The sequence below is a fragment of the Musa acuminata genome, chromosome BXJ2-6 (assembly GCF_036884655.1).
Source record: "Musa acuminata AAA Group cultivar baxijiao chromosome BXJ2-6, Cavendish_Baxijiao_AAA, whole genome shotgun sequence".
In the NCBI taxonomy this organism is placed as follows: domain Eukaryota; kingdom Viridiplantae; phylum Streptophyta; class Magnoliopsida; order Zingiberales; family Musaceae; genus Musa; species Musa acuminata.
In genome coordinates this window covers 42,998,392-43,017,697 of record NC_088343.1, presented here as the reverse complement: position 1 = coordinate 43,017,697, position 19,306 = coordinate 42,998,392, and the positions used below count along the sequence as shown (strand labels likewise).

Genomic DNA, 19,306 nt, shown 5'->3' with positions numbered 1-19,306 from the left:
CATATCAAGAAAAAAATCTCAAAGATTTCATATTTGAATAACGAATATCTCATGTTATTATACTATGCCTTTTCCATAACTTTAAGAGTTGTGACTTAAGAGTAAGAGTAGTACACCCACCTTAAACCTCTCTTGATAAGCTCCTTAATCTAACTATTAAAGGAGTCTAAACAATATTTATAAGGGAACATGCACCCCAACATGCTCCATCGTTGCCCTTACGAGGATTCCACAAATAGAAGATGAGTCATTGATGTATTTTATCATTAAGTTTATTAACAAGGCTTGAGGGGTCACTAATGCTTACCCTTCGATCCTCATGCATGTGTTCATGATGAGGCTCAACTTTTGACTTTTTTAATAATTGATAGAGACAATTGATTAATTACTGTACTTGAGATGCTTCAGAGGATCAATCGCGACTAAGACGATGGTCATGAGGAGGCACAAAGAATTGCATAAACATCCGAAGTAGGAGTATCCAACCTTTGCCTTGACTCTGAGATCATATTGATGGAGTGTCCCTACTCATATAAGACTATTTTAGCCAAGAGTCGATCTATCCCTCTCAACATGTCACATATTGAGACGTTCCTCCAGATCAAGCAGAAGAGGATACTAAAGAACTCCTACTCGATGAGGTCGATGTCGAAGAGAAAGGATAAGTCCAAATTTTAAGTTCTTAACTTAAGGAGTAGATCGAGGAGTTCATTCACCAAGAGCATCTCGGACTCGGACATTTCATCCGAAGGCAACGAGAGCCATCCCAACGATCAAAAGCCTCAATGAAGAGACAAATCAATATGATCAATGGGGGCTCAACTTTTTAGAAAAATAATTCATCTAACAACTTGAAGAGAAAAATAATTCATTGAATCTTAAAATTTCAAGAGAAAATAATACCACGTTCTCAATCACGTTGGATTCTTTATGCAGATAGATATAAATCGAATTGGAATGATTCGATATCACTCTTGTTTATGTAGTATTAAATAAATCAATACTTAATAGAGGTTGTGCATTGTGCTTGTAATTTTAATTAGCTATTTATACGAAGATAAGGATATTAATCAAATTGGAACATTCGGTGTGAGGATAGTGACGAGATTCTCGATCTCCAATCAAACGCTCGACAGCGTTCCCTCCTCAGATTGACCACCCAAATGTCGTCCCGCCGTGCCTCTGTCACATAATTCACCAGTGGGACCCACTGAATGTTATATGTGGGCTCCTCTTGTGCCCAGGCCGTGACAGTCGTGCGTACTTGCAGGCAGCGTTGCGGCGTGGTGGGGTCCAACTTGGCCTCTTGACTGCGACCGACTGACGCGTACCCGCACCGACTAAGCCCATCTTAGGTCGACGATATCGGCCGCACGACCATCATCACACGCAGGAGAACGCCTATCTCAGCCGTTCGCTTACCGCCGTCCGACCCATCGCCGTGCGGACTCGTGCGATTGTAACAAGCCCGATTTAAATCCTCCGCACACGTCCGCAATAGCGCCCCTCCTCGAGTTGGTAGAATGCGACCGAACACAGCGTGGAATGGTGCGATCGCACCTCTCGGCCGTCGAGTTCCCGTGTTCGCGAATCTTGAAGCAGAACGCTTCCCCGAGTTCCTCCTCCAACTTGACGACGACGACGAGAAAAAGCGGTTGCTCTAGTGATTCTTTCCCACCGGTTTCGTACGATTTCTCCTGTTCGATCGATCGATCATCACTTCCGCCGTTCATGGTCAATCCTTTTTGGGTTCCTTCAAAACCCTAGTTGGGATCGGCCGCCAGCGATGTTTGTGTGGCGAGATAAAGCTTGGATTGGGATCGGAGAATCTATTTTGATTCCTGTCGATTGAGAGAATTTTGATTTGTTTTTGAATCGGTCTCGAAGATTATCCGATCAAGTGGCACCTACTTTCTTGCTGGTTTTTCCAGGGGTTGGATTGCTGCCTTTGGTGGCGGAATTGGGTCGATGGATTTGGTTGCCAGTTGCAGGGTATTTTTTTTTCTCTATAAATTGTTGCTCACTTCTGCTTTTAATTGCTTGCTTGATCCATTTGTTTCACCTTCTTGAATTGCTTATGGGGATTAATTGTGACGTTGTATCGAGATGGATTCTTGTAGTGCTTATTTAAGTTGGTTGGGCGACTTTGTGATTGGAAAACGAGGTTGATAGGCAGAATTTCACCCTTGAACTGGGTTTCCTTGCCAAATATATCGGAGTTTATTATGCATGGGTCTCTTCTTTGTTTCTTGAATACTTCAGTTTTGAACATAATTTTCTGATCATTAAACGGTGGCTGTTTTATGACTTCGTCTACTTTGTTATCCACCGAAAGCATGATAATAAAGCTTTTATGACTAGGATTAATTGTTGAATATAACAAGATAATGTTGATGCGATAAGGCTAAAATATAGTTCTGTATTGACTGAATTATTTGTTACATGGTAATGCATGGCTCAGTTTCTAATTGTAAAATTGAAATTGCGTCAAATGAAATAAAATAAATTACAGGTGATAAAATTTCTTGAATATTTTAAATAACTTAGGTGCAAATACAGATGTTATCTCTTCATACATCCAGTAGAATGACAGTATCTGTTCTAGCAAGATCTTCAAATCAGTGGAAAATATCAGATATATATTATAGTAACTTAAAGAGCTTGACTACTATATTCAATTTCCACAACATACATTGTTTTAACTGAAAATATATTAACCCAACAGCCAAACTACTTTTTTGCTTTTTTTTCCTTGCATGTGTGGATATATTTGGATTACCTTTTACTTCAAATTTATGTTTGTTGCATTATTTGTAACAGAGAGTTCAACCTCTGCTGATATCTCTCTTCCCAGAGGCCACTTTTATGCATCGCTTCATGGTTGTTGTTGATGTTGGGTGTTGTTTAGTTGTTGTGCTATCTGCTTTTATGTGTGCATGCATACAGTGATTATTTTGAGAATTAGCCTTTGCCAGTTTAGCAAACTCATGAATAATAAGACCAATGCGATTATTAAGAATGCTTCCCTTTCGCTCCATTTATTGATGTCTATGTTATTTACATCAGGATAAGTTGGCATGCTTTAGAATAAAAGAGCTGAAGGATGTTCTGACTCAACTAGGTCTCGTAAAGCAAGGAAAGAAGCAGGTCAGCTATTGTTATTGTTTAATAAGATTATTATTTGTTTTTTAAAATATATCTAGAGCTAGAAGTTGTGAATGTTATACAAGAAATGCCATGGGACATGGGATAATCAAGTTGAGATAAATAGGGTATTACAATAATCAGCACCTGAGCAACTTTCTGTCTTTGTTGTGACCAGTAAAATTCTTCATAACAGAACCTGAACTTGCAAGATCCATCCATAAAAATCATTGTAGCTAATGTTTTTTGTTTAGAATATTAGAAGATATTATTTTCTACTACTTCTTCTGTTTTTAGGCTTATATCTTTTTTCTGTTTTCTAGTTTGCATTATTTGCTATCCTGCATAGTTAACTGATTCCGAAGAGAAGTTTAATGCCTTCTGATTGAGGATACTCAATTAACATTGTTACAGTCTTACAGACAAGTCTCCTGGAATGTCATCATGTGGGCGGTTTATTCTTGCATGTTCAGCCATATAACCTTGCAGATTATAATCTATCGCCAGCACTAAGACTCCTTTGTGTTTTGATTTTTTTGATCTATAATTTTCTCAAATTTATTAGTAATTTGATTGTTTGTTGGTGCTATGCAGGACCTTGTGGACAGGATTTTGCAACTGCTTTCAGATGAACAAGGTAGTGACATCACTCTATTTTTGGCAGTTCGAACATAATAGATAATTTGTGATGTTGTCTACATGTCAGATTTCTTGAAATTATCTTCTGATTGTTGTTTAGATTGTCTGATTATTGTTAATCCTTATCCTTAGAGTTGGCTTGTTTGTCCCATGAATTTGCTTTCCTTCTTCAAGGCGAATGATGTTAAAGCGCCTGTCACTTGAAGTTATGTACTCAGGTCTTTTAAATATTTTGATTTCTTTTAACAACAGAGCGTCCAGTAATCATTGTGTATCTAAGTTGAATGCCACCTTCATCTTTCCGATGTGTACTTGATTGCATATGTATCTATGCATGTTATTTCCAAGGATAGTGATACAGTATTATTTTGCCAACCAAGCAATATTCTTATCTATTGTCTTTTTTGGCCTTTGGATACCCTCCTTTCCTCTTAAATATCTCGTTTTTCCTTAGATTTTTGTCGAGTGTTAACCTTTCTACAGTTCCCAAGTCACAGGTTTGGGGAAAAAGAAATTCCTTCTGGAAAGATGAAGTGGCTAAAATAATCGATGATGCTTACAGGTGATCATGATTTTGGCCATTATCTATGTCAGCCTTCTGTTTCAAATATTTTATCAAATGTGTCCTATAATAGCATGATCGACTTGCTAATTAAATTATTAGGAGGAAGATTCTAGTTCCTGGTGCCACAGACTTAGCATCCAAGAGTGGTATTGTCACAGATTACAATCAGGTGAAGCCTAAAGAGGAAATTGATGATTATCGTTTGGAAATGAAGGTTCGCTGTCCCTGTGGGAACTCATTTAGTACTGATTCAATTATTCAGGTATATATTCTCCTTTTGGCTTTTCAATGTTCCTAAAGTTAATTTTGACCAGCATCATGTTCTTCGCTTTATACGATACAAAGCATGTATACCATTAAATTTCACTTACATGATTACATCATCATGTTTTAGTATTTTAATGGTTGAATTTATTTTTCATGAGAATTATTTGGATCAACTGAGGTCTGTTCTTCTCTAGAGATGCTGTACATGTTTTTTCTCTGTTAGGTGTATCATGACATCATCTTAAATCTTCTTGGTTCCATAGTCATACTTTTGAAGACTCTGCATCAGTCATGATGGCTCTATTAATTTGGCCATCTTTTGTTACTATGAATAAATTATTGGGGTCTGTATGCTTGTGCTATTTTTTTTAAGTGTGATCTTTGTGTGCTTATTTTGTGTATAAGGGCATCTTCTATATGTTTTTTCTTCATTTTTATTAATAATTGTAGCAGCATATAAAGTTGAGATTTTGAAAAGTATGAAAGCCTTAAAAGAAGCAACCACAAAATTGCTAGCACAATTTGAAGTGTGCTATTAATTGATTTAAGCAATACCTACAGTGTGTTGTCCTTGTGAAGTATTGTTTTGAAATGAGCTTTAATGATTATAACATCATACTTAGGAAATCAGTTTAACTTATGCAAATTACAAAACTAAAACAAACTTCATGTTCTTTCTTAATTATTCATCAAACTAAAGCTTCCTTAGTTTTGTATGCCGTGGGGCCTTATTTATAAATTTTCAATTATGACTGATGTAATGCAATATACCGCATATTTTTAGAATTCAAGTAGTTTTGAACTATAATTTAGTTGTTGTTGCATTTTTCTCCATAAGCTTAACATAAGGAGAATGCTTAATTTGATGCTTGGACTGTACTGGAGCACATTCCCCATTCCTGGCCTTATTTTGCATATTTTACATCTTTCTCTCACTCGTCAGTACCATTACCATGTGATATACTTCTATTTTTCTGTTTAATACATGTTTTACCCTTTGATGTGCGTTTTTCTTGTGACTGCTAGTTATCCAAGCAGCTTTGAACATTTCTAGGGTTCGTAATGTGCTGAGCGGGCAAGGCTGGAAAGATCCAACTTTTTTGCTTTTCTACTTCTATAATATCTTCTAAAAGCAATTTTTTTCTTAAAAACCAAATTCCTCTTTTCTTGGTATTGGTTGCTCTTGTTGCTTGGCTTGTTCACCCAAATATGTTTTCTTGCTAGCTTTCCTGGTTTTATTTTTATTTTTATCTCCAGTATATGCAGTTCTTTGCTGGAGTCAACTATTCTTTAGATCTTTTGAATCTTTATTACATGATGAATTTTTGCATTGTTTGACTAATGGCGTTTTCTGATTAAGTGTGAGGATCCTGGGTGTCAAGTGTGGCAGCACATAAGTTGTATAATTATACCCGAGGGAACTTTGGAGGGTCCTTCACCTGAACTTCCAACTCGTTTTTATTGTGAATTATGCAGAATCAGTAGGGCTGATCCGTATGTCATGCCTATCCTTGTTTCCCCCCTCATATTGCAAGTACTTTGGTCATAAGAGTTAAATCTTTAATTTTTATTACAATGAATCTTGGCTAATATTGTTTGAGTAACAGTTTTTTTATCTGTATTGGTACTACCTATGTAGTACTGTCTCGTAAAAGATACTGAACTTTGTTTTAGGTATTTGTGATATTTATGTTTAATTTATATTTTTTATTCTGGTTATGCCTCTGATCAATTTCTGCTAAAAAATTGTAATATTATCTTTCTAGTCAGAATCAGTTTGCACTGCCTTCTATTCTCTAAGATAGTGTCTATCTTCATCTATAACAAGAATGGTTGGTCGCAAGGTTCGACTTACTGGTTTGAACCGGTATATCGATCGGTCGGCAGCACGGTACATGCCGCTCCATACTAGTATACTGTATGTCGATACGATAGGGTATATCGATGGCACAAAAAAAAAGAAAAAAATAGGTCCGAAAATCCCTGAAAAATAGAAAAAAAGTTAGATTAGGGTTTTTTGAGTTAGAAATAAATATAAATTTAGTATAATTTTAGCAAAAATAATCTAAGCTAGGAAAGAATAGTGGCACATTTTTTTTTTGGGTTTTGAGGAGAGCAGGTTTATGGTACGTTCCAGATCTTCCTTCCGTTGATATTGAATTATTTACTAGTTGAGAGAATGAGAGAATGAGAGAAATATGTGAATAAGAGAATGAAAGAAATGTGAGTGAGAAAGTGATTGAAAGAGTAAATGAGTTAAGGAAAACGAAAATGGAGAGAATGAGGGGTTAGAAACTCTTTCTACTAGTTCAAACGGTCAAAGAGACCGTTTGTATCAAATCGGTCCTAGCCCTTGATCGGTATCGGTCGAAATCTGGTAATGGTCGGATTTCGATTGTTCCAATCGGTACAGACCTGTATCGGGCGATACGAGACCATTTAACATAGACCACCTGGTATAGGGTGGTCCGCGTACCGGTCCCCTATCAGATCGGTACGTTGGCCTATAACGAGTGGTATATTGCAGCATGGCACACCCTTACTTGGGTGTGTCGTCAGTAAGGTACACAGTACAAATTGTAATATGTGTTAGTTGTTTGATCTCTTTTTCTTTCTACTGACTCGACATAACTGAGAGGTTGATATAATACTGATAATTCTATAGATGTGACAGTGTCCAACGTGTGTAAAATCATCTTGAAGAGCTGTAGAGAAGGAGCATACTGTCTTTGGTCACTTTAATATTTTACTTGATAAAAATATCAATTTTATAGGAAAATAAATAGAAAAAGATCATGTTGGCTGGTTGGTGATAAAGAAGGTTTGGCCTCACTCAGGGTTTGCAGTACCGAACTGTACCGCCCGGTACGGGCGATACGTACCGGTCCGACCGGTTGTCGGTACGCGGACCGTCTGTTACCGGTCCAAGTGCACTGTAGCATTGTAGCGGTGCTGCAGTACTCGGCACACCTGGGTGTACCGCTCGGTATACCGTACCGTACCGGTACCGAGCCCAGATCGAAATACCGGTATGGTACGGTATTGCGAACCTTGGCCTCACTATGATGATTTTTAAAGGAAAAAAAAAAGACCACTTCACGAAAGCTAAGGTAGCACTTTCCTGTACTTCAGCTAGCTTTTCCTACAAATTCTATGCCTTATTTCTCTATCCATCATATCTCCTTTTTTTACCTGTCTCAAAAGATAAGCAATTACTTGTTGATATTAGTGCCACTCTTGTGAACTACAGGTTCTGGTTGACAGTGGAGCACCCGTTGCTTCCTGTAAAGTTGACATCTTCTGGAATAATTGGCGATGGGTAAGTGCTCTGTTATTATTCTTCTTTGTACATACATAATCTCATGAACTTGTTAAAAACACCATAAAGGCTTGTAGATTTGGGATATGGAAAACAATCATATGAAACTTATTGGTTAGCTACTGTCATATGTCCTTGATCAGATAGCAAATCAATGCTTTTCTTCCCTATAAATGGTTCAGATCCACCCGCATTACCTTGTTCATTCATTCTTCTATTATTTTGTTTTTATGGTCATAAGCATGTTTGGTCTCCACAACTAATGTCAAATAGAAGTATTTGTATAATTTGTTTTTGGGTGGGAACGAGGCATGTCGTTTTTGCTATCTTGAATTGGAAAATCAAGAATTAGATGCCCAAAAACTTGTGTTTCCTGAATTGTTAGTTGATTACTAATGATGGATTGTCCTTTTTGCTTTGAGATTCTAAAATATTATGATTTATTTTAGGAGACATCTTTTGTACTCACCTGTGAGTACCATATGTGGATTACAGGAAAAAAAGCAGTCACGTGAAGGACAAAATGTCATTAGCAATCAATTACTATTATTATATGAGAAAAAGGCTCAAGTTTAAGAAATTATGACAATATTGGAACACTTTGGTAGTGTAATTTCTGAATATTTAAGTTGACTGCAGAATTGCAGGTACCATTTATTATTTCTGGATTTTAAGAATTTGTAGGACCTCTTATATGAAATTTTAATAAACCAAAATGCTCTTTGTAAAGTGGGATTTTGGGTGATTGTCTATCTATTCATGCATTGTTTGATGTGAATTTTATGAACCAAAATGCTCTTTATATTTATTTTATGATTTTGCATTGTTTGATGTGAATTTATAGTACTGATTGGCTTATTTTGCAAAAGTGATGGCCATTTCATGATGCTTGTTGATCATGTGTACATCCTACTTTTAGTGCCTTCCTTTAATTTGTCTCTATTATGTGTTTTCTTGTAATATTTTTCTCTAATTTTGCTTGTAAATCTCCAGCACAAACACATTACAAAATGTGGAAAGGATATTTCAATTGTCAAGAGCAGATAGAGAATTGTTCCAGAGAGCTGACTATGATCTCCAGGTTAGCTTATGTCCTTGGTTCTTTTAGAATTATTGGTTTTTTCGAGTTACTAGTCTTTGGAACTTTTGAGTCACCAATTAATTTACATAGACTATTGTGGTTAAGCATACCCACATCCAGTGACATCATCTTGCCATTTATACTTGGGATTGATGTGGACTTGTGAGGAGGCTATTGTGTTTGGTGAGGCTTATCTGTCACATTTGGAGTGGACTGCATAAGTAATTAGATGGCATATGCATCATGTTTTTTCCATGTGAAATCCTCATGTTTATATGCATATAGCCATCATTTTTTAGTGCAAACAAGTAATTATTCAAAACCTCTGATCTCTCATGAATCTTTGATTATTGCAACATCCCTGAAACAGACATTTTCTCAATATAGCCTTGGGAAATGTGGAACAAGACATTTTAATGATTTGCATAATTGCAAAGGTAAGAAACAACAACCTGTACCAATGTATCTCATCTATGGGAAGAGGAGCATCACTAAGAACCTCTCTGTTGTATTAACCTAATTTTGTATACTTGCAGAAATTCATCTGAAATTACTAGACCATGACAGTAGCGATTACATGGATTAATGTAATAACACGTTATATGCTTTACGGCTCTTTGCATATTTTCATCACTAAATGCATATATATACACATGTATCTAGACATAAAACTTGCATGTGGATTTTTGTACCTTATTTGAAATTTCAACTGATTTTTTGTTGTCTTATAATGATCCTGCATCAAGAGAATGTTCTACTGCTCTGAGTTTCAAGTCAAAATTGGATTACAGTTTTATGCATTACTTCTCATCGTTTTTCACTTTTATATTGCCACCATCTTAGTGCTGCAGCCACCTCTATCTCTTTCCAATTATCATTGCCATCTTTGCTACTACCATGTCAACAATAATTATCTTTGCTCAACCACATTCATATCCCCCTCCACATATGCTACCATCACATCCCTTGTGACAGTAATTTCCACCATCACCATAATTATGTTCACCACTGCTGCTATTGTTTTCGTCGCCTAGGTTTCAAATGCTAATCAGAACGGTATGTAATAATCCATATTTATCGGTTTGCCTAATGATCCGAGTGGATAGCTCAGTGTTGGTTGGTATTTCATTTTATTATTTATTCGGTGACATTTGAAGGTACAGGATGATATGCTTCTTAGTTTGTTGGTACCATACTAGGCTGAATGTCTCAGGACTGAGATTTTAAACCCTGGTCATCCTCGTCACCACCTTCATTCCCTTTGCCATTCAATTGCCACTAGCTTTGAAGATTACCACCAGTATATCAACGACAATCACCTTTGTCACTGCCATGGATGCCAAATCTATTATCACCACTTACTATGGACAATGATTTTAATGGTGTGTTATATTGCAGGTTTGGTGTCTACTACTCAAAGATAAGGTTCCATTTAGGATGCAGTGGCCGCAATTTGCAGAGTTGAAAGTTAACGGTATGTAAGTAATCTGCCCTTGCGTCTATTGCAGAACATGCCATGATCTTGTTGCTAATTTTTCAAATTGTTTAAACATTCTTGGTCTGTCATTCATCCTAAGCTCTTGTTTTGTCAACCTTAAAGATTGTCATATATGTTTGTAGCAGATGGTGACTAATATGGGCAAGTTATATTTGCAGTGCATATCTAATGTGCTTGATCTTTCTGGCTACATATGCTGATGTTTTCACTTTCAACAGGAGTTGCAGTCCAAGTGGTTGCTAGACAAGGGTCACAGTTATTGGGTATAAATGGTCGGGATGATGGTCCAGTGGTCAGTCACATGGTTCCTTGAGGCCCACAGTACTTTTACTGCATGTTATAGAAGCTCATATTTCTATGATTCATCTTAATCTATGGTCACTGCAAATTTATTTCCCTTTTATTCCTAAATATGTATGATATTCTTTCTCATAAGTGAAATCACAAACTGTGAAAACCTGGAGTGCAAAGATGTTAAATAGCCTTTGGTTACCCAAGGCCATGGTCTTCCTTTAAGATCCTGACAATAGTCTATGAATGTTGCCAGTGGCCCCATCGATGATCTTGGTTAAATTATATATTCAAAACCCACCATTATCTTTAAGTAATTTTCAGTATCATGTCCCTTGCTAATGCAGCATATTCAGTCAATTTTAAACTGTCATCTGTGTAAATGCAAATTTACACAACAGTATGTGTAGACGATATGAGTGTGTAGGCTGTGAGGCTGATTTAGTCCAAGACCGTAGCCCAAGCTTTTGGGAGACCACCTGTAACAACAATGGTGGAAAGATGTTATGAACTTCATACAAGAAAACCACATATGATTTACCAATCAGGGCATAGTTCTATTACAGTTTATAAGCATTATTTAACTTCCCGTGCATTTATTTCTTGACATGGATATGCCTTATCATTTGATTGTTTTAATTAGATAACCACGTGTACCAAGGAAGGCAGTAACAAAATTTGTTTATCATGGCGTGATGCTCGAGTATTCTGTTTTGGAATCAGACTTGCAAAGAGGCAGTCAATACAACAGGTAGTTTATTTAAATTTTACTTTGTGCCCATGAAAGTTTGAAATAATCTGTTGACTTAGATAATTTGTTTGCATTACATGCGACATTATCATCATTTGCTGTTAATATGAGCTAGTATGTTTGTTTATACTATTTTGCCTTGTTCATATGTTTGTTATTCGATTGATTGTTTCCTTCTAGTTAGACTCAGTATTTTGGACGACAGCTTATCAGCTGATAAAAGGAAACTTGACCTCCTAACCTGGCTTCAATCATGTCATAATGTTGATTAATGAAGTCTCTTCATCTAATGGCACTCATTTTTATAAGATAGTGGATAATGAGTAATCAACATGATAATTATGGTGTATGCCCTAATTAGGGTATTTAAAATAATTTCATGGCAGCTAATCCTGCATTGCACCTATTGATATCATGTATCCAAGTGCTAGTTGTATCATGATGTTCATTGTTCCAACAGCAACAGCCGTTCTGATAAATAAGCTGTTAAGATGGGATAATATTTTGATCTTTTGAGGTGTCATAAATTTCATCCTCTAGGACTTGTGAGATTCCTTTCTATTTCTTCTTAAGATCATAAAAACATTTTAAATATCATGAGAAAAATGAAAATACAAAATTTATAAAAGTTAATGGAATGAAGAATGATATCAAGTCCAACATAATTAATAAATGAGCATGATGCTTTTGAAATTAACTCATGTTCTCTTTTGGAGCCCGCAACACATTGGGGAAGACTATTTAGTTTGGATTATGTTGTGGGATTAGTTGATTCGTTTTATTGGGTTGTGGAACATATTGAATTAGTTACTTAGGTTGCTTGCTCCATTGTATAAGATGTTTTGATGTTATTTCTAAAATCGGGTCAATAACAGTGGTGCTAGTAGTAGAAGACCTGAAAGGTCTGGAAGTATTTCTTTTATTGTTTGACTGTTTTTGTTGTTCTGAGTTTCTTTTTTTCCTTTTTAGAGGACTTTAGAGTATTTTATGAATTTTATTTGTTTTAGTTGATATGGCCCACAAAACATGCAAATCGGGACAAGTAACCCCGATAGCAGTTCTGAGGACTTATTGGCATTGTTGAAATTTGTGTTGGCATGTGCATGCTAGCAAAACAATCAACGTAAAAAGGATTAAAAGAGATGGAAGGAAGTATTGAATTTGCATACATGCATGGGCATGGTACATCCCCAACTTGGCATGAGGCTTGTTCATAGAGTTGCAGCCATCCATTGGGTATTGCTTCCTTTTGAACTCATCACACCCAAAATATGTTGAGTACTTTTCTTTCTCAATTTGTACCTTAGGGTTGGGGCTTTACAATGGTTTTCAAGGTGCAGGACTTGGATGTGTGAAATTGTTCTTAAGTGGAATAACTGCTTGATACTATCTTGATTCTTTTCCCTATTGTTTGGGTTGTTTATGGAAATGTTTGCAGGTTTGATAAATGTTGTGTTGGATTTACATCTAAATGATGCCATGTAGCTCCATATCTGTTAGGAGATGGAGAGCTACTGTCTTATAAGCACCAGCAAGCCTCCTCTCCTCAAGGATCCATTTATGACAAAATCATGCGGGCTATAATTTAAAGCAGATAATACCTTTAGGGCAGCTGGAACTAGCTAGTGACAGACATGTTCCATCACACCTTGCATGAAATAATTACTTCTGCTAAAGAGTCGTAAGCGGCCCTACAAATAACCATAGACACCATAGACAGTTATCAGGAACCTCCAATTAAAAAAATTTATTTCATTGTGATGTGATTCTGTTTTCTTTTAATTTGTGTGAAAAGTCTTGGATAGTTCCCAACATATCAGAAGTGTCAAAATACAATAAATGTCTGGTACTTACAGATTTTGTTTTTGACTTCAATGTGGATAGTTTTTTCCTATTTGTTTTCCTGATTTTTAATTGATTGTTCCTTGTCTAAGGGACCTATTCTTTAATTCTAGGTTCTTAGTTTAGTGCCCAAGGAAGCAGATGGTGAGTGCTTTGAAGACGCTCTTGCTCGTGTTTGTCGCTGCATTGGTGGTGGAACTGCTACAGAAAATGCTGATAGCGATAGTGATTTAGAAGTGGTAGCTGATTCTGTTACAATCAATCTCCGTTGTCCTGTAAGTGGAAGTATACAGACTAGTGCTCAGAGTGTTATATGTAATGCTGATTGAAGTAGCATTGATGCATCTGTATTATGTTTGATTTCCTACCAAGCTAACGAGTTGAGTTTTATCTAATATCCGTATGGAGCAAAGTTGTGTTTTACAAAAGAATCTTTGGAAGAAAACTATATAGGCCCACTTTAGTTTGTTACAGCTGGTTTCCCCCAATGATGACCCAAGAAATTTTGCTATTGATGGAGGTTTGTATGATCTGTGATGTTTTAAATAATAACTTGCAGACCAGCTGTCTGCCCCTTAAGACAAACCTTTTGTTATGTTGCCTTTTAATCTCTTTTCCAGTTCAACAATGATACAAATTTTGTACTCATAAAACTTGATACCTTTTATGTGAATTATTTACTAAAAAATTGTCCCAAGAAGTATATATGATGCTTGGCCTTCATCATGCAATACAAATTGATCGAGGCATCTGAGTTTCAGTGATCTTCTGTGCTCGTGTTGTGCTTCTAAAACCAATGTAGATATGATTGACTGGGATTTAAATCTTGGCCACCAGATAGTTAAAGGTATCAGAACATTAGGTGGTACTCAGAAGTACCATCTGGTATCATTGAACTTATTATAAAAAAATGGATGATACTGTACCAAGATCGAGTCATGTGCTTTGATACCACTACTTGGTTGAACCCGTAAATACTGATTCGTAATGATTGGTATGTTCGAGATTTGAAACCTTGATGATTAACCTCTTAATTATCATGCTTATGTTTAAAGAAAATAATCTGTATCCCTCTGCACATAAATTACATTGGATAAATTAGTTTATAATAGATATACTGGTAACTGAACTTCTACTGTGTCATGTCACAACCAAGGATTGAATTCTTGCCTGCACAAGGAGTTGACCTAGCTGTGCAGAGTCTTGATGGCTCTTTTATACTACTACTGCATCAGGCTAATTTTCGGCTAGTATTCACCAGCACAGAGGAATGTTAGCTGTATCAGGCCAATTCATATTGTGCTGACAACACTGAAATTCTCCATTCCGCTAATTTTAAAATTTTGGTCATAAAGTAGTTTTTCTCCCATTTCAATTTGCAGATGAGTGGTTCTCGGATGAGGATAGCTGGCAGGTTTAAATCTTGTATTCATATGGGGTGTTTCGACCTGGAAACATTTGTGGAACTTAATCAACAATCTCGGAAGGTTGTGATGATACTTTCGAATAGTCTCTTCTTACTTTTTTTCTTTTTTGCACTAAGAAATTTGTTTGCTTTCATGCAGTGGCAATGTCCTATTTGTCTCAAAAACTATTCCCTTGAAAACATTATCATCGACCCATATTTCAATCGCATCACTTCATTGGTATGTACTTCAGTCAATCATTCTTTTAACTTTCAATTGGTTCAATATTATATGTATATATTGAACAGTTTCCCATTTTTATTTTGGTGATACAGTTGCATAATTGTGGAGATGTAAATGAAATTGATGTAAAACCTGATGGTTCTTGGCGCATTAAGAATGAAGAATTTAGTGATCTATCTAAGTGGCATCTGCCTGATGGTTCACTTTGTGCTGATACATGTGCAGAGGTGAAGCCTGACCTGGAGAAACTAAAGGAGATTAAGCAGGAAATTACTTCAGAGGTGCATAGAAATTTGAAATTAAAGCGAAACAGACGGGGATTTTGGGAAGTCGGTAAACCTGACGATATGAGGCTTCAAACCTCTCAGAATCATGTCCTCAGTAAGCTTAAAGATCATTGTCAGATCATTCCTATGAACAGTAGTGCAACCTGTAGTTATAGAGCTGTGGAAGACCCAAGTGTCAATCAAGAGGCAGGGCATTTTGGTTCATCTTTAAACAGTATCCATGAGCTAAATTCTCTGGTTTTCAATTTTGATCCAACATATAATGTTGATAATAGAGTTCAACCTGCACCATCGAATACACCAGATGTTATTGTCCTCAGTGATTCTGATGAAGATAATCATACACCACTTTCTCCTAAAACCGCCCATGACACTTGTCTGGCTGGTGGTGGTGAAATCCCTTTTCCTAGCCATCTTGAAGTTTCAGAAAGAATCATTGTAGATGCTGATCTTGAGATGTACAGTGGTTTTTGCGCTGGTTTGTTTGACAATAATACTGATGACTTTGACATTCCAAGCCCTAGCTTCCAACTATTTGGGTCAAATGCTGAAGTACAAGATCCTTTTGTTGATTCACATACTTCTCTTGACCGTGCACTAACTGATGCCTATGGCTTAGCATCCAATGGTGGTTTTGGGGACACTTCAAGAATTCATGATCTTTCTGCTGGTCATACGAGTATTGAAATACATGAAAGCATGGTTGATAATCCCTTGGCATTTGCTAGTGATGACCCATCTCTTCAAATTTTTCTTCCTACTCGACCAGCTGGAATTCCTCTGCAGGATGAGTTGAATGACCGCAATGAAGTGCCAAATGAGGTCACCTCTGATGATTGGATATCGCTTACCCTTGCTATTGGTGGAGATGATGGTAAATCTGCCCCTGTTAAGAGACCAAGGTCAGAGCAGAAATTCACACCAAAGGAGAGGATGGAACCATTAGATGAATCTGGTTAGTACCTTCTCGATAAAACGACCACATTATTTTCTTGGTGCCTGCATCAATCTGTCTAGGACACTAGCTTACTGTGGAAAGAATTTAAACTTTAAATATTTCTCTTACCTAAAGATTTCAGACATTTCCAAACATGGTCTGATGGTTTCACCACCTAATTTTCATAATGAAGAGCCTTTAGATAAAACAATATTGAAAGAAGAATAATCCGCTTTGATGTAAAATGCCAAGATATTTTACTGTATGTGTTATTCATTTTTAATGAATGGTGAAGTACACATCTTTCACTTTGTATTGCTTTAATGCTCTTGGGGTTTCTACCTTCTCAATGTTAAATAAATGATGATACATGTTTAAGAATCCACTGAATGCACTCATGGAACCATTGTAGTATTGGCATTTTAAGTTGTTTTGTTGTCTTCTGTACGTGGCTCTGTTTTTGCTGCTCTTTTGCATCACATGTGCTTATATTGTGTCCATTTAGACCAGAAAGGGATCCCCTATTTCTTTCTATTTGCATCCTATACCAGAAGTACACTTGATTTCATGCTCATGCTTGTTTGCACTAATATTTCCATTATATTTCTTTTTTGTCAATTATGCTTTTTTTTTAACAATCTGTCAACGTTATGTAGGTGCCAATTTCTTATTTTATTACTAGTGGGCTACCACCTTTCTCATGGCCTTTTCTTTTGAACTCTTACATTTGTGAACGATCTTATAGTTATTTCATTTTTAGTTATGGTTGCTCCTCCCTTTATCTTATTCCGTAGATGAGTTATCAATTGTTTTATGGATTTAGTGAAGTTTGTTTCTCCCCTTGTGATGCAGCTTCTTTACTTTTGAGCATAAATTATAACAGAGTTGATAAAGTTCATTCAAAGAATCAAAGATCTGAGAATCCATTTTCACATCCCCGACAGCCACGGTCTGCTAGGCCTCGATTGTATCTGCCAATATATACTGACTCTGATTAGTCATCTAATGAAGATTCAGATCATGGTTTTTTTTTCTGTAGAAAAGGACTAATAGTTGGATCTACACCTTTTTCTGTTGATTGGATAATATCATTCTTATTTATACACAAAGCAATTACAGGCAATATTTATTTTGCCATGAGTTAGATAAGTTCCTATTCCTGATCACAGTAGCAAGTGGCTTCCAATCATGCCAAGTTTCCTGCCTACTGGTGAGGCACTTTAAGTGGTTTTCTTGTTTTTTATTCCTTTATTCTTGTGTTGATTGATCTCTGACTACTACATATTGATCAGATCCTTGCGGAACTTCCTGTTTTTTCTATCTGAATTGCAGAACCAATGTGGTTGCATGCTGCAAATTGTACAATACGATTCTGTGTTGACGGGAGCCTTTCTGAGTTGTAAGTCAAATTAGTGGTTTGACTTATATGCTGTTATTGATTCTAAATTTAGTTGATTTTTGTGGTCCTTAATTTTTGGTGTCTATGAAGAAAATGCAGCATAAGCCTTCAGAAATTGGTGGACAGAAAAGCCATGCAATTAGTGCCATGATATGGTTTCCGATGATTGGTGTGTTTGATTCATGTCAGGATTCACCTTCATCAAAGACTTGTGCAAGGTCATGAGGATCATCCCCTTCCCTTACCTGTAGTGATTAGATGGATGACTGCTTCACTCACAACTTGCAGTCCTTTCACATGTATATATGTTGCTTTTATCATATTCCACATGGACTTCTATACATGCTTAACATTGTTGAAATTAGGGCCTTGCTTGCTTTCACATCTGGGTGTCACTGCCTTAAGGATCTTTTTCGTGAAAGACAGCTGTTTATATACCTTCAGAGGCAGAGCCTTTGGTTTTGAAGGTACTTCTAAACCTGATTAGAAAGAGAAATTTAGTGCTGCACTTATTTTGTCAGTTCTTGAAAGTTTCCAATGAAGCGCCTCCAGAGTTGTTTTCTCTTGCCTGGCATTTGTTTCACTGGATTTTTGCTACAAGTTTATATTTCCAATCACTCGTTTTTGTTATATTGTGGCATAGTGTATGTTCTCTCCCTTTGCTGTATTGATTAATTATACATCAAACATGCGCGTTTACTGTGGAGTTATGAATATCCATGATGACATTTCTGCCAAACATATATGTATGAAAATTGATCATTAGTTCACTGATGTTGAACACTGGGTGGTGAACATCAACTTATATATAGGGGAAGAATTGGAGTTCAACTAGAAAGAGGTTGAACTTTTAATACCCATCATTTTTGTTGCAATTACAGTTAATCTTACTTTATTCTTGTGGAGACTAATCCGTTCATATGAGCACTCTTGTTATAAAATGTCGAAGAATGCTATAGTAATTTGTTATATTCATCTATTCCTTTTTCCTTTTCTTCATTTGTTGCTGAACTTATGTTTTATTTGTTGGATTATGTCACCTTATTTAATATCTTTCTTCTGCTTCTGTTATTATTTTGCGTATATTAAGATTTGAGAAATCTGAGGCGTGTGTGCTTTACGAATAGATTCTAAGAAAAGATAATCTTGTTCTTATACAAGAACCGAAGTAATTGTAGAAACTGTTGTGTTGTTGTGATAAATAGTTCTGGTTTTTTTAGATTTTGTTCGCTGATATCCAATGATAAATGTCTCGCTCGGCTCTATGCCCGGTGGGGAGGACAACCTCCTGCTGCTGCCAACGAGCCCACAGAGCGGCCGTGACTGCAGCACGGTTGTTGCCAGGCCGGTGGGCTTGCCTCGTCCGCAACGAGGAGATCTGCAACAGAGGTACTGACGTTTGTGCGTTTTGATCTCCCCTCATGCTTTCTTTTGAGTTCATTGTTGTCTGGAAACGTTCCTGTTCTTGATCCGATTCTATCAGTAGCTTTGCTCGTGGCGATATTTCAGTAGCTGCCTTGTTATTTTACATCTATTGTTACCTTGATGTTGTTAACCGTGGAGTCATCACGACTTGGTTTGATCCCGAAGATGCAAACTCGTCTCTCGTCTAGGGAGCCCACAAGAGGAGATCGAAA

At 36.6% G+C, this 19,306-nt stretch overlaps 1 protein-coding gene across 10 annotated transcripts; it reads left to right on the top strand.

The window, feature by feature from the left end:
• Positions 1-1,506: 1,506 nt before the first annotated feature.
• LOC135615773 (E3 SUMO-protein ligase SIZ1-like) lies at positions 1,507-18,177 on the top strand. Of its 10 annotated transcripts, none has more exons than XR_010488153.1 (19): positions 1,508-1,654; positions 1,932-1,992; positions 3,067-3,147; positions 3,739-3,781; positions 4,267-4,345; positions 4,448-4,610; positions 5,976-6,109; positions 7,866-7,934; positions 8,928-9,015; positions 10,414-10,489; positions 10,732-10,805; positions 11,448-11,555; positions 13,511-13,672; positions 14,780-14,884; positions 14,963-15,043; positions 15,139-16,288; positions 17,123-17,480; positions 17,603-17,669; positions 17,769-18,177. XR_010488153.1 is itself a non-coding variant. In XM_065114728.1 (18 exons), exons 1-18 carry the CDS (start codon positions 1,524-1,526, stop codon positions 17,818-17,820), a joined length of 2,724 nt encoding a protein of 907 aa, XP_064970800.1. In that variant the 5' UTR covers positions 1,507-1,523; the 3' UTR covers positions 17,821-18,177. The 10 variants fall into 10 exon arrangements, 2 of the variants coding, with proteins under 2 accessions (XP_064970800.1, XP_064970799.1); XR_010488152.1 differs by having other exon boundaries at positions 17,760-18,177; XR_010488150.1 differs by having other exon boundaries at positions 17,563-17,669.
• The last annotated feature ends 1,129 nt before the right edge of the window (positions 18,178-19,306 follow it).